This window comes from Melitaea cinxia, chromosome 7, assembly GCF_905220565.1.
Source record: "Melitaea cinxia chromosome 7, ilMelCinx1.1, whole genome shotgun sequence".
In the NCBI taxonomy this organism is placed as follows: domain Eukaryota; kingdom Metazoa; phylum Arthropoda; class Insecta; order Lepidoptera; family Nymphalidae; genus Melitaea; species Melitaea cinxia.
In genome coordinates, this window is record NC_059400.1 from 14,068,708 (window position 1) to 14,080,866 (window position 12,159).

Here is a 12,159-nt window from a genome sequence, read left to right on the forward strand (position 1 = left end):
GTTTCCGGTTTAGATATCTGCCCTTGTGGGTTCTCCCACAGTGCCTTAGAAAGCATGCTATCGTCCAGGCTTTTATTATTAGTATACACTAGCGCATCAATAGCGATCGTTACTCATAGTATCCACCAACTCGCAGTGGAGCAGCGTGGTGGAATAAGCTCTGATCCTTCTCCTACACGGAGAGAGAGCCAGTGAGCTTTTACAGTCTAAATTAATTACTAATTTTTTTGTTCATTAAATGAAATAAAAATCAATATGTAATATGTCTGAGCATGTTTCAGGCTTATGCTAATGAAAGTTCTGCAGTCGTTAATAGTTCATATGTCAGAATTTGTTTAAAAACAATATCTCAAGTATTTTTTTCAGTAGTGGGCTATGTTTAAATGCGCTTAATCTAAATACATTAATATATTGATCACATAAATATAATCAACATACAATTGATAATTAACAACACAAATTATTTAAGATTCTCCTCACTAAAGCTAACGCAATTTATGCTTTGACACGTTTTAAATTTTTCGTACATCGAAAATGTCGTATAACTGTATCTATTTTCACCGCTCAAAATTAATTTTGAAAAGTGCTTTATCGGTTCTTTTTAAATGAAAAATCGAATAAAAGTGGATTCTCAAAGGCTTTGTTTTGCCTGTTTGACGAAATGGTAACAAAATTGTTTTGACTAACGCCATTTTGGATCCTGGTGTTTTTATTATAGTAACCATTTTTTAAATTGGGACTGTTAATAAAAATGATTTGATAAGATGTAATTTAAATCTAGCTGTGCCTGCGACTCCATCCGCGTTTTGGGTATTTACATGTTCAACGTGATTCCTTAAATAGGCATAACTTTTTTATTTATGAACCGATTGACATGACACAAACACTAAATATTCAGTGAAGCTTACCGCAATATACTAATGAAAACCTCATCTAAATAGGATAAGCCTTTTCTGAGATTAGCGTGCACAAACGCTCAGACAAACAGACCAAAATTCTAATAATCATTGTTTTAGGTGCTATTTGCGTTGATAAAGGTCCCAATAACATTCTTTCTCACATATATTCCATGTACAGACAACGATCTGTTACATTTTTATTATATGTATTGATGATTTGTTTTATTTCTGCAATTTGTTTATATATGAGACCCAAACCGGTAAGAAATATTTGTGCAAATAAAAATATCCATCCTGAGCGAGAAACGGACCCACCATCGCCATATTGTGTGAGCGCCCACACGCACCATTACACCAGAGCGATGTCCACATGTCATTAATTAAGTATTAAAAATATTATTAAAACAATCAAAATTAAATTGAATTTTTTTTATTTTACTTAAATTTCGTACATTACCCGGAAATAAATTTGAGGATTGGAGAGTTCGTATGTTTTTTTCATAAAAATGAATCACTGCAATGCATTATGAGTTTTTAATTTTTTCATAATTTTCACTTGTCTTCATATGGTATAGGATAGGAGATAATTATTCTTAAAATGTTTTAACACAGTAAATGTGACGTAAATGACTACGATTCGCTTTGGATTTTTCGTTTCATTTAGTTACGTTGTTCATTCTTCGTTTTCTTGTCGCAACTGCAGTCTCACTTCGTAATGGGATCGATACCAAATCCACCATCCGAGTGCATGACGAGTCAGAGCTGATACCACCCAGCAGTAATAGCATACCTGAAAAATCAGTTATAAAAAAGTCTATTTAAGGATTATTTTATTTTATTTTATTAGGATAGCTTACAGCTTATTATAACTATAACTAATACAGAATATGAATAAAAAAAAGCTAATAACAAGCTACCACATATATTATTCACGTACAAGTTTAAGTCTGTTATTATGTTATATTTTTTACTAGCTATGCCCGCGACTTCGTCCGCGTGGAATTCAACAAAATAGGTATTGTTTAGTTCGCAGCTATAATAAATAAAATTCTAAAATACTCCTCCTAGCCTAAGTTACTCCTTATTAAACCAGCTCTGCCAGTGAAGTCCCATCAAAATCGTCTAGCCGTTTCAGAGATTAACCGGAACAAACAGACAGACAGACAAAAATTATAAAAAATGTTGTTTTGGTATACCTACCGTGTGTAAATATATATGAATTTAGTAAAACGCGGTTATTTTAATATTACATACAGACACGCCATCTATCGGAACTCAATAGGGTTCCGATTTATGGAGTAATGACGTTTTCTAATAACCCTATAATGTTCCGGTAGATGCCGCTATTTATATACCATTTAATATGGTATAAATCTTTTATTTAGACTAGTAAACCTTTTTTGTGCCTACAGTACAACTCTGCTACTCTAAAGCTCAAGCTAAGCTCTACAGACAATCTGAAGAAGTAAACTCCAGTCGTGCGTCGGAGATGACACACACACACTTTTTTAAATTTGCTTTTAATCATCTTATTAGTATTATATGGTATGAGGCGATGATTTTGAAAGCATAGTAATAGTACATATAAAGTAAGGAAATACGTATAAATTTTAAACTTCACATGACCAACATAAATATTAATATTATGACACATATTTATGACAGAGAGATTAAACAGAAATATCAATTGATTGAATCACTCCATAGTATAAAACAAAGTCGCTTTCTCTGTCCCTATGTATGCTTAAATCTTTAAAACTACGCAACGGATTTTGATGCGGTTTTTTTAATAGATAGAGTGATTGAAGAGGAAGGTTTATATGTATAATACATGCATAATATAATAGAGGAACACTGATAGTTTTTGCAACCGTGCGAAGCCGGGGCGGTTCGCTAGTATATAGTAAAATATTAATTCTTCAGACTGATGACTATTACTACAGTTAGAGGCTAATACAGTTTGGCTTATAAATTCCTAACATATGTGTCTAAGCGAGCGTTGGTGAAATGATAAGCGTTTCCGTAGTTAGAACTTTATTCATTTCGAATTTCAGTCATCATTTTCATTTCGCGTATTTGCCACGCGCCACTGTACTTTATATTTGGTTATGTAAGTGTAACAGTTTACTGACCAATCATATATATTAATACGCTGAGGTTAAGATGTTTGCCTACCTTTTTAGAAAAACAACTCATAATTACTCCTCAAAAATTATTATATATTATTTTACAGATAATTGCTTGCTCTACCCACATCAACAACTAAAAAATGTATTATTTCTTTTATTTTTGTAAATTAAGTACCTAGTTATTAAAATTATATATATAGATATACATTGAGACAAAATACATCAATGCTGCCATATAATGACTTTAATTTTGAAACAACGTCAACATGATGATCGGTAATTTTTTTTTGTTCAATTTTAAATCAACTCACGTATAATTGTGCAAATTACTCGCACGGGTATAGCTGATTAAAAAATTAATATATATATTTAGCAGCAGCATATATTATGTTCACATAACATAAAGCAGACAAAATTGTTATAGAAGCAGTTGGAGTTGTTTATTCAAAGAATTATATATTACTTTATTTGTTGTTCTTCTGTGTTCTAAGTAATAATATTTTTATATGATGAGATAATTATTTTCACGGTTCCCAAAGCAACGGATTTTCTGACTCTTACGCTGACGATCACCTAAGCTCCGTAGCGTAAATGGCTTAACTTGAAGAGATATATATCAAAATACAAAATAATATTCTTAGATATTGTATGAAAACGAGAAAGAAAAATTAGCCAAGAAAAAATTCTATAATGGCTTGTCTATCTTTTAAAAGTTAGCTTACAATTTTTTTATTAATTCATTTGCATTAATAACTATTGACACTAAGTTAACTACTTTTAAAATACTATTTGACTAGTAAAAAGTCGTATTAAAGAATAATTATAAAATGACTTACGAGAGTCATACACGCAAGAACAAATGTAGAAGCTAATGGCCATGGCGTCAAATGATCCTGCGCCATCAGACCGGCAAACGTCCTTCCCGTTAAGCCAGCTGCGACCAAGGCGATCGGTGTCATTATCATTATTCCAAGGAAGTCGACGATCATCTGAAAATATAAATACTGTGTAAGAACGAATTATTTTCATTCATTACGTTTTACTTTTTAAAAATAAAATTTTAATCAAACGATATTTATTTTTATCATTATAAAAATTTATTGTGTCGTCAGAATTTGAATGAATATTTTTTATATGTTTTCATAATTACTGTTAAACCAATAATAATGCTATTATTTTCATCTCAAAATCTTTACTTTTGTCACAAAGTTAATCAGATAGTTATATCATAATTGGTTACATATTTATCTAATCACTGAAAATTTTGACTTTCTTTCGTTATGATAAGCGTGATAATACGAATAAACTCAGTAACTCACGGTATGTTACTTCAGAGCGCGATTAATTGTAATCACAAAAAAAAAATCAGTTTAAAGATATCTTTATCATCATCATCATCACTTCGGCCTATCGCAGTCCATTGCTGGACATAAGCCTCCACAAGTTCGCGTCGAAAATGGCGTGAACTCATGTGCGTTAATATTAGTCATAGTCACCACTCTGGGCAGGCGGGTTTGTGACCGCAGAACTGGCTTTGTCGCACCGAAGACGCTGCCGCCCGTCTTCGGCCTGCCAAAGCCAGCAGTAACAAAATATAATGAAAGGTTAATTTTAAAAGTCTTCAGACATAAATACTCTATATTATATAATACTTAAGTCACGATAATTATTACGCTATACATTTAATGAATAGAGTAAATTGAAAATAAAAATAAATTCAAACGTGGAACTCTGTATTGTACACACTCGTTTAACAAGAAGAATAAAATTAAAACGATTTTTTAAGAATACAATTTTTTGTATGGGATTCTTTTGCTGATGACAACATCCACGTTTGCCAATATTACATAAGAAGCCATTTAAACACCTCAATGAAAAGTTCCGTCAAACTAATATTATTCTCCATTTATGGTATTCATGAATTTCCATATTGAATTATCCGAAACCTTATGTAAGGAGTTTTGCGTAGTCCTTTTTTGCTGAATACGAAATATAGAGCATGGTAGTATTAACTTTTGGAGTGAAAGATTTCCAAACTTTTGTTTGTTTCAACACAAAAAACAATATACATATAACAATAATTTTAGCTTTCAGTAAACGACGAACTGAATTTTTTACAGCATAACGGATTTATACTGTGAAATTCTTATTCTAAATTAAAACACGTATCTTGATAAACAGGTAAACTAATAACTACATTATTGTAAATTTTATTATATATTATTTATTATTTAATTATTATATATTATGTATGTTCGGGGATGATTTCGTCGTTTATGAACCAATTTTGATAATTCTTTTTTTTGTTGGAAAGGAGATATCACTGGTGTGGTACAATGATAAGGAAACTAGGATCTGATGATAGGATCTCAGAGAAATCGAGGGAAACTCTCAAAATCCACATCACTTTTTACTGGGTGTACCGACTTTGATGATTTTTAATTTAATCGAAAGCCGATGTTTATCATATGGTCACATTTAAATTTCATCGAGTTCTGATTACAACTTTTGGAGTAAGCTTTGATAATGCGTATTTACTTGACTATTTTTTTGTCTACATACGTTGTATTACTTGTCGATATAATTGATGTCATTATCTTTAAGAAATAAAAGAGTATAATATTCATTTACGAAATTTATCACATGATTTGGATAGTAAACAATCGTCGATCTCAAGTATGCAGATTATTTGACACGGAGAGAGGCAGATGAGTTTATTTTGTATTAGCATGAAGCAAATATTATAGACTCCGCGTTGGCGTAACGGTCACAGCACTGGTTTGTGGCTGTTGCACTGGCGGTTGCGGGTTTGCTAACCGCACATGACAAACATTTGTATTGGACATACAGATGTTGGCCTTGGTATGGGTATTTGCGTAGTTCTTGTGAGTGGTCCACCGTGCCTTAGAGAGCACGTTAAACTGTCGGTACCAGTGTTATCATGTAAACCTGATAGCGAACGTTACTCGTAGTAGGAAATATATCCACCAACCCGCATTGGAGCAACGTGGTGGATTAAGCTCTGATCCTTCTCCTACGTGGGGAAAAAGGCCTATGCTTAGCAGTAGGATATTACAGGCTGGAGCGTAAAACCATAACCCACAGTGTTGAAGGTTAGATTACTAGAGTCATGAAGATCGTACACTAGTCCCATAGATGATAGATGTGCACTGAGTATCTGCGTTTTTTATAAGAAATAGAAAAAATCAAATCAATAAAAATCGTTTGATTTATACGTACATGTTTTGAATTGTGACTGAGTACCCAAATAATCAAAGCCTTCAAAACTCCAAATCGATGGACGCGTCGAGTTACATATTTAGTTCCACATAATTCACATCTAGATTTACCAGATTCAGTTAGCCAATGTTCCAAACATTTCACATGAACTCTTCCTATAGTCCCTCTGCAAGAGCATGCTGATAAAAGATCACCAAGATCAGCCGAAACAGCTTCTCCGCTGTGGCAAATCCGGCACATATCTTCAACAGAATTATTGCTTGTTCTTTCTTCCTCTTCCGTATTTTCACCAACTTCTACGACTTGTTGTGTAATTTGTATCTCTATTTCACTTTTATTGTGTATTTCATTCCAATCATTCATATTTACACTTATACCTATTGATCTTCTTTTATTTTCTTTATCGATAGGCGGGGCCTTTCGTTTCGGACTTCTAACCTTTACACGGTGTAGGTGTTTATCACGTCTTGGTGTACGATCCCTCCGAGCACTTAGATTATCCATCTTCTTACTTTTATTGTTATTAAAATTTATATTCTCTTTAGACATATTAGTGTTCAATTGATTTGTATCATTTAAAATAGTAAAAAGATTAATGTTACTTGAACTTGCAGTTACTTCTTTATCTGATGTTATAGCAGTGTTCTCTTGGACATTTATTATAGAACTTTTACTTTTGCATTCAGTTACTGTTTTCGAAGATGACGAATGTTTGGAATTGTTTGCTTGAGGTTTATTTTTAAGTCGTACATCATTGCCACTATTTTTTTGTAAATTTACTTCTAAATTATGTTGACTGAGAACAAAATATGTTTAAAAGAATTTATTAAGATACCCACTTCGAATTTTATTCAAATGTAATCTTCTTATTGATATTACACTATTTCTGGGTAAGGCTTTAGATTAAGAACCGTATCTAAGCTTAAAATTTGACCGTTTATCGGCATAATTTCGTCACAGAAAAAAATAACACTAACCTATCTAACTACCAAATTAGACTGTTTATCGACATAATTTGGTTACAAAAAAAAAACCCAACCTATTTAACTTCGAAATGCGGTTCTTAATCTAAAGTCTAGCCCTATTTCTGTTAACAGGCATACAAAAAGTACGGATACCGAAAAAAAATAGCTTTCAGTTGTTCCTAGTTGCAGTGAGATAAACTGTACTGAAACAATACTGTAACATCTTTAAGAACTTGTAACGCATATGCAATACGCATATGCGTTACAAGTTCTTATTTAACTTAGGTGCTTCTATAGATACAATTAAAATAAATTTAACATAAATATATAGTCGGAATGTGCAAATGTTAAGTAATTGTGTATTTTTTACCTTATTTGTGTTTCATTTTGTGATTTTATGATTTCTCGATTCGCGATTTCATTCTGCACGGAAAACCTGCGTCGTCGTGCACTCGGCATGTTACTTAAAATATTGAAATTTTTATTTAATTTGAATTTTTTAAATGTTTATAATGCCAAATTTAATAATCAATTTTTAGTTTTATTTTTTATTTATTTATTGACAGAAGGATCAAATTAATAAAACCTATTTCTTGAAAATATATACAAACTTCTTGTTATAATTACACGTAAATTTTATATTTTAGAATCAAACAATGTGTAACTACTAAACAATAATTTATCTATTATAATAGTAATCAAATCTCTTGCAATACAAAATTACGCCTTTTTTACATACATAAATAAATAGCAAATGCTAAGCAGCCTACAAATCTATCAAGCAATAAAAATAAAGATTGTTTATATGATGGATTATAGTAAATAATCGGGCTCGATGAACATGCATTATCATATACTGTGATGCCAGAATCAAACGGCTGCAACTTTTGCTCAATAATATCTGCGTATTACATTAACCCGTGAGAAGGCGTGCTATGAGCATTGTGCTTACAAAAAATTTGATATTGAATTTTTAATGTTAATCGCACTGTGTAGCCTAAATATTTCCCTCCTTCATAATGAGCATGACAAGGTGCTTCTCAGTTACAGTGCAAGAATGCTGGGAAGTGTTTATGTAACATGGTGGAAAAGGTGGCATTTAGCTCAGCGCTGGCCCATCCGTGTACGTATTTTTTAATTGTGTGAGTGAAAGCCATTACACACAACTAATAGGCCACGATTAAAATAAATATTATAGCTTTTCAAATGTTCTTAAATGTACATAATATAACAGTTAACTAAGAAATTATGTTCAAGACGCAAATAATAATAGTTAAATTAAAATTTGAAATAAGTAACTTGTTAATACAAATATGAGAACAACTATATATATACTCCAAATTCTTTGGACATTGTTCTGAGTGTCAACAGGCTTAAAATAACTGAGTTGAAATCAGCCAGTTTCTCCTCAGCCCAGTCCTACTAAAGCCTAGCTATAACGTTATATCAAAGAAATATTTATTACTATCTTTAAATACTTATGACAGCATTATTATTTTACTTACATGGATATTGAATGTAAGTGTATTTGCTCGCAAACAAAAAAAAAAAACGACTTCAATTACATCGACAAGTAATACAATGTAGGTTGACAAAAAAAAAGACATTATTCATAAAGTAGTCATCAGATCCCGATCAAATTTAAATAAGACCACATGACACGCACTGCCTTTCGATTAATAAAAATCATAGAAATTGGTTCACCCAGTCAAAAGTTCTGAGGTAACATAGATAAAAAATACTATCGAATTGAGGACCTCCTCCAATTTTAGATCCAAAGAAAAATTTAATAACAAATGAAAAAGTTGATGACATTGAAGCAACGCGGCAGAGGTTTTCCGTGAGAGGTCGATCAACCATCTCAGTCAATCTCGACATTTTTACGCTGAAACATAAACCAGATTTATATAACCACAAAATTTTCCACTAATTAGTAAATCACAATATCTAAACACACACACACATACACACATATATACATATATATATATATATATAAATGTAAGCGACCAGGCGTAAAAAGTTACTAGACTTCTTTAGATACGCCTTTCAAGAAAGCTTTAAAAATTCTCAATGTGAATGTACTTGCATATGGTTAATAGTTTTATTGACGTGTTATTTTGTTTAAATTATGTATCAAGAATTTTGATCGGACATTGTAATTGAATACGCATAAATACTCGTACACTTGAAAATAATAACACATCTTCAGCATAAGTTTTTAAGTATACTCTCTAAGAAGGTATGTTAGGCTTCTTTTTTTCGTTTCCAAGCAAACACAACCATGACTTATTATCATCAAAATTGGTACACCAAGTAATAATTTTTGGGGTAACACACACACAACACACACACACACACACACACAAACAATTTAAAAGGAGTAAAAACGGTCAAATTAAGAACTTCCTTTTATTGAAGTCGTTTAAAAAAGTTGGTATCGGTATATAAAGAATGAAAATAGACTACGAGTATACTGATAAAATATCCTACATTTCCTACATTTTCTACCGCTCTTTAGAGCAGTATCTAATAATGGTAAATTGTAAAATACGACAAAACGAATTTCCCTTAGGCTCTTGCAAACACAGAAAGACCCGTGTTCATGAATTGAACGAAAAGTGAACAGAGTCGTTAAGCGTGTAAAATGTTTTATTAAATACAAAATATTTCGTCGACAAAAGATGAAGATTTTTTTTTGAATATTCGACATAGCGACTGTTTTGGTATAACAAAAATTGTGCTTGCAGGCAAGCGAAAAAAAACCGACTTCAATTATATCGACAAGTAATACAACGTAGGTAGATGAAAAAATAGTAGTATAGTATAGTAGTAAAGTAAATACACATTATCAAAGATTACTCCAAAAGTTGTAATCAGATTTCGATAAAATTAAAATGTGACCACATGATAAACATCGGCTTTTGATTAAATTACAAATCATTAAAATCGGTACACCCAGTAAAAAGCTATGCAGATTTTCGAGAGTTTCCCTCGATTTCTCAGGGATCCCTTCCTGGTTGGTTGGCCACAAACAATCCTACCATAGAAATATAAACTACGGTAAAATATTATAATAAGTTTATATAATCCTATACAATAGTCGCATCTAGAACAACACATTATCTCTGTAAACATAGGTTATAAAATATGTGACAGACTATAGAGAAACTATCTTCGATTTTTGATTAATGAACAAGAATACTCGGATAGAATTACCTTATTGTTAGACTTAGACTCGAGACCGAGACGCGTCTAACGAACCTGTCTCGACATTTCTCTACAACATATATATAATGGTATAGTAAATGGAGCCAGCCTTTAGACCAAAAATCGACAATTTTTTTGTATTTTTACAGGTAATGTTTGCAAATTTTGCCCTCATATAAATAAATACTTAAGGACATACATTATTATTAAATACGAATTGAACAATATTAATTGTAACGCAAAATATTAACAATAAAAAAAGCAGCAAAATAATAATAAATATTTACAATATACACACACGGTCATCTGTTCCTAAAGTAAGCAACTTAATGCTTGTGTTATAGGTAACAGCCGACTGGTATAGCTACATCTTTTTTTCGATAAACATACATATTAATACTACATATATAAATAAACATATATATTACACCCAGACTCGCGCTGGGAATCGAACCCACAACCTCCGGAGCAGACTGCAGGGTCACTATAAACTGCACCAAAGGGCTAGCCATAAATATCTCCAATATGTAAATATATTAATCAATAGTAATAATTATAATAGTGACAACAATAATTAAAGTAAGGCGCAATATAATTCTATGTCTTTTTGCATGTAAGATATCAATTAAGTTTAGCATAATTTTGGTCGGTGGACTCACGTCTGCATTAGGGATACTAAGACAGAATAATTAGGTCTCTTAATGTAAGCTGCAGTAGTGTAACAAGTAAACGATCAGTAATAAAACTAAAAATCTGAATAACAAAAGCATGGGCACTTTAAGCGTGTGGACATAACTTTATTTATAAAAAAAAAAAATATTAATCAAAGAAATAATACCATGTAATGTATAAAAACAAAACAGGACTGAAAATCTCCTGTGCAATTTCGCCAAGAGAATCGGTATTGCGATTAAACGTGGAAATTTCACGGAAAAGCATAAGTTTGCGTCAATCGACTAAAAATGATCAACTAATATAACATGACAGATAAAACTATCACTACCAATATTCTTCTTAAATAATCAATATAATTCTTTGAAAATAATTTATATAATTTGAAATAAAGTATTATCTACATACATATTTAACTGAAAATGTCGTGCAAGAGTTTTATTAAAATCATATAATTATATTAATACGCTAGGGTGATAAGGTGAGATGTTTGCCTCCCTTTTTAGAAAAAAACCTCACAATTACTCCACATAAATTATGCATAATGTTGTAGATAATTGTTTGCTCTACCGACATTCACGACTAAAAAAATTAATATTGCTTTTGTGCTTGTAAATTAATTAATTATTAAAATTATATATATGACGACTTTAATTTTGAAACAACGTCAACATGATTGACGGTCGGTAAAATTTTTACTTATTTAGTGCGAATTATTCGTACGGGTATTGCTAATAAATAATATTTTAATTATTCACCCAAAAACAAAATTTTATGGCATATAGGCAGATACAGAAAAGGTCCATTAAAATTTACCTACAAACGTAGTTAAATTAATTTTAAATATACATGCTTTATTAGTTATAACAATTAAGTAAAAATATTCGCTGCAACTATGCATATAAGATCTATTATCCCTATGTAATTTAAGAACACTCAATTCCTTATTATATATTATATACATATAATATACGTACAAAATTCGACGGCCAACGCACCCCTACACTCAGTAGGTATTATAAGCCCGAAAGAGGCGGACGGGTT

At 31.4% G+C, this 12,159-nt stretch overlaps 1 protein-coding gene across 1 annotated transcript; it reads right to left on the reverse strand.

Moving 5' to 3' along the window:
* Positions 1-1,313: 1,313 nt before the first annotated feature.
* Positions 1,314-7,692, reverse strand: LOC123654885. The gene is made up of 4 exons (XM_045590744.1): positions 7,604-7,692; positions 6,269-7,064; positions 3,865-4,017; positions 1,314-1,689 (listed from the first exon to the last, which is right to left on the reverse strand). The coding sequence occupies exons 1-4, from the start codon at positions 7,690-7,692 to the stop codon at positions 1,573-1,575; spliced, it is 1,155 nt and encodes a 384-aa protein (XP_045446700.1). The 3' UTR covers positions 1,314-1,572.
* Positions 7,693-12,159: the final 4,467 nt, after the last annotated feature.

Coding starts and splice junctions, on each gene's coding strand:
- LOC123654885 (XM_045590744.1), bottom strand. CDS start 7,692: ATGCCGAGTGCACGACGACGCAGGTTTTCCGTGCAGAATGAAATCGCG. Junction 7,065..7,603: donor CAAAATGAAACACAAATAAG/GTAAAAAATACA, acceptor TTTTGTTCTCAG/TCAACATAATTTAGAAGTAA. Junction 4,018..6,268: donor TCAGTCACAATTCAAAACAT/GTACGTATAAAT, acceptor TTATATTTTCAG/ATGATCGTCGACTTCCTTGG.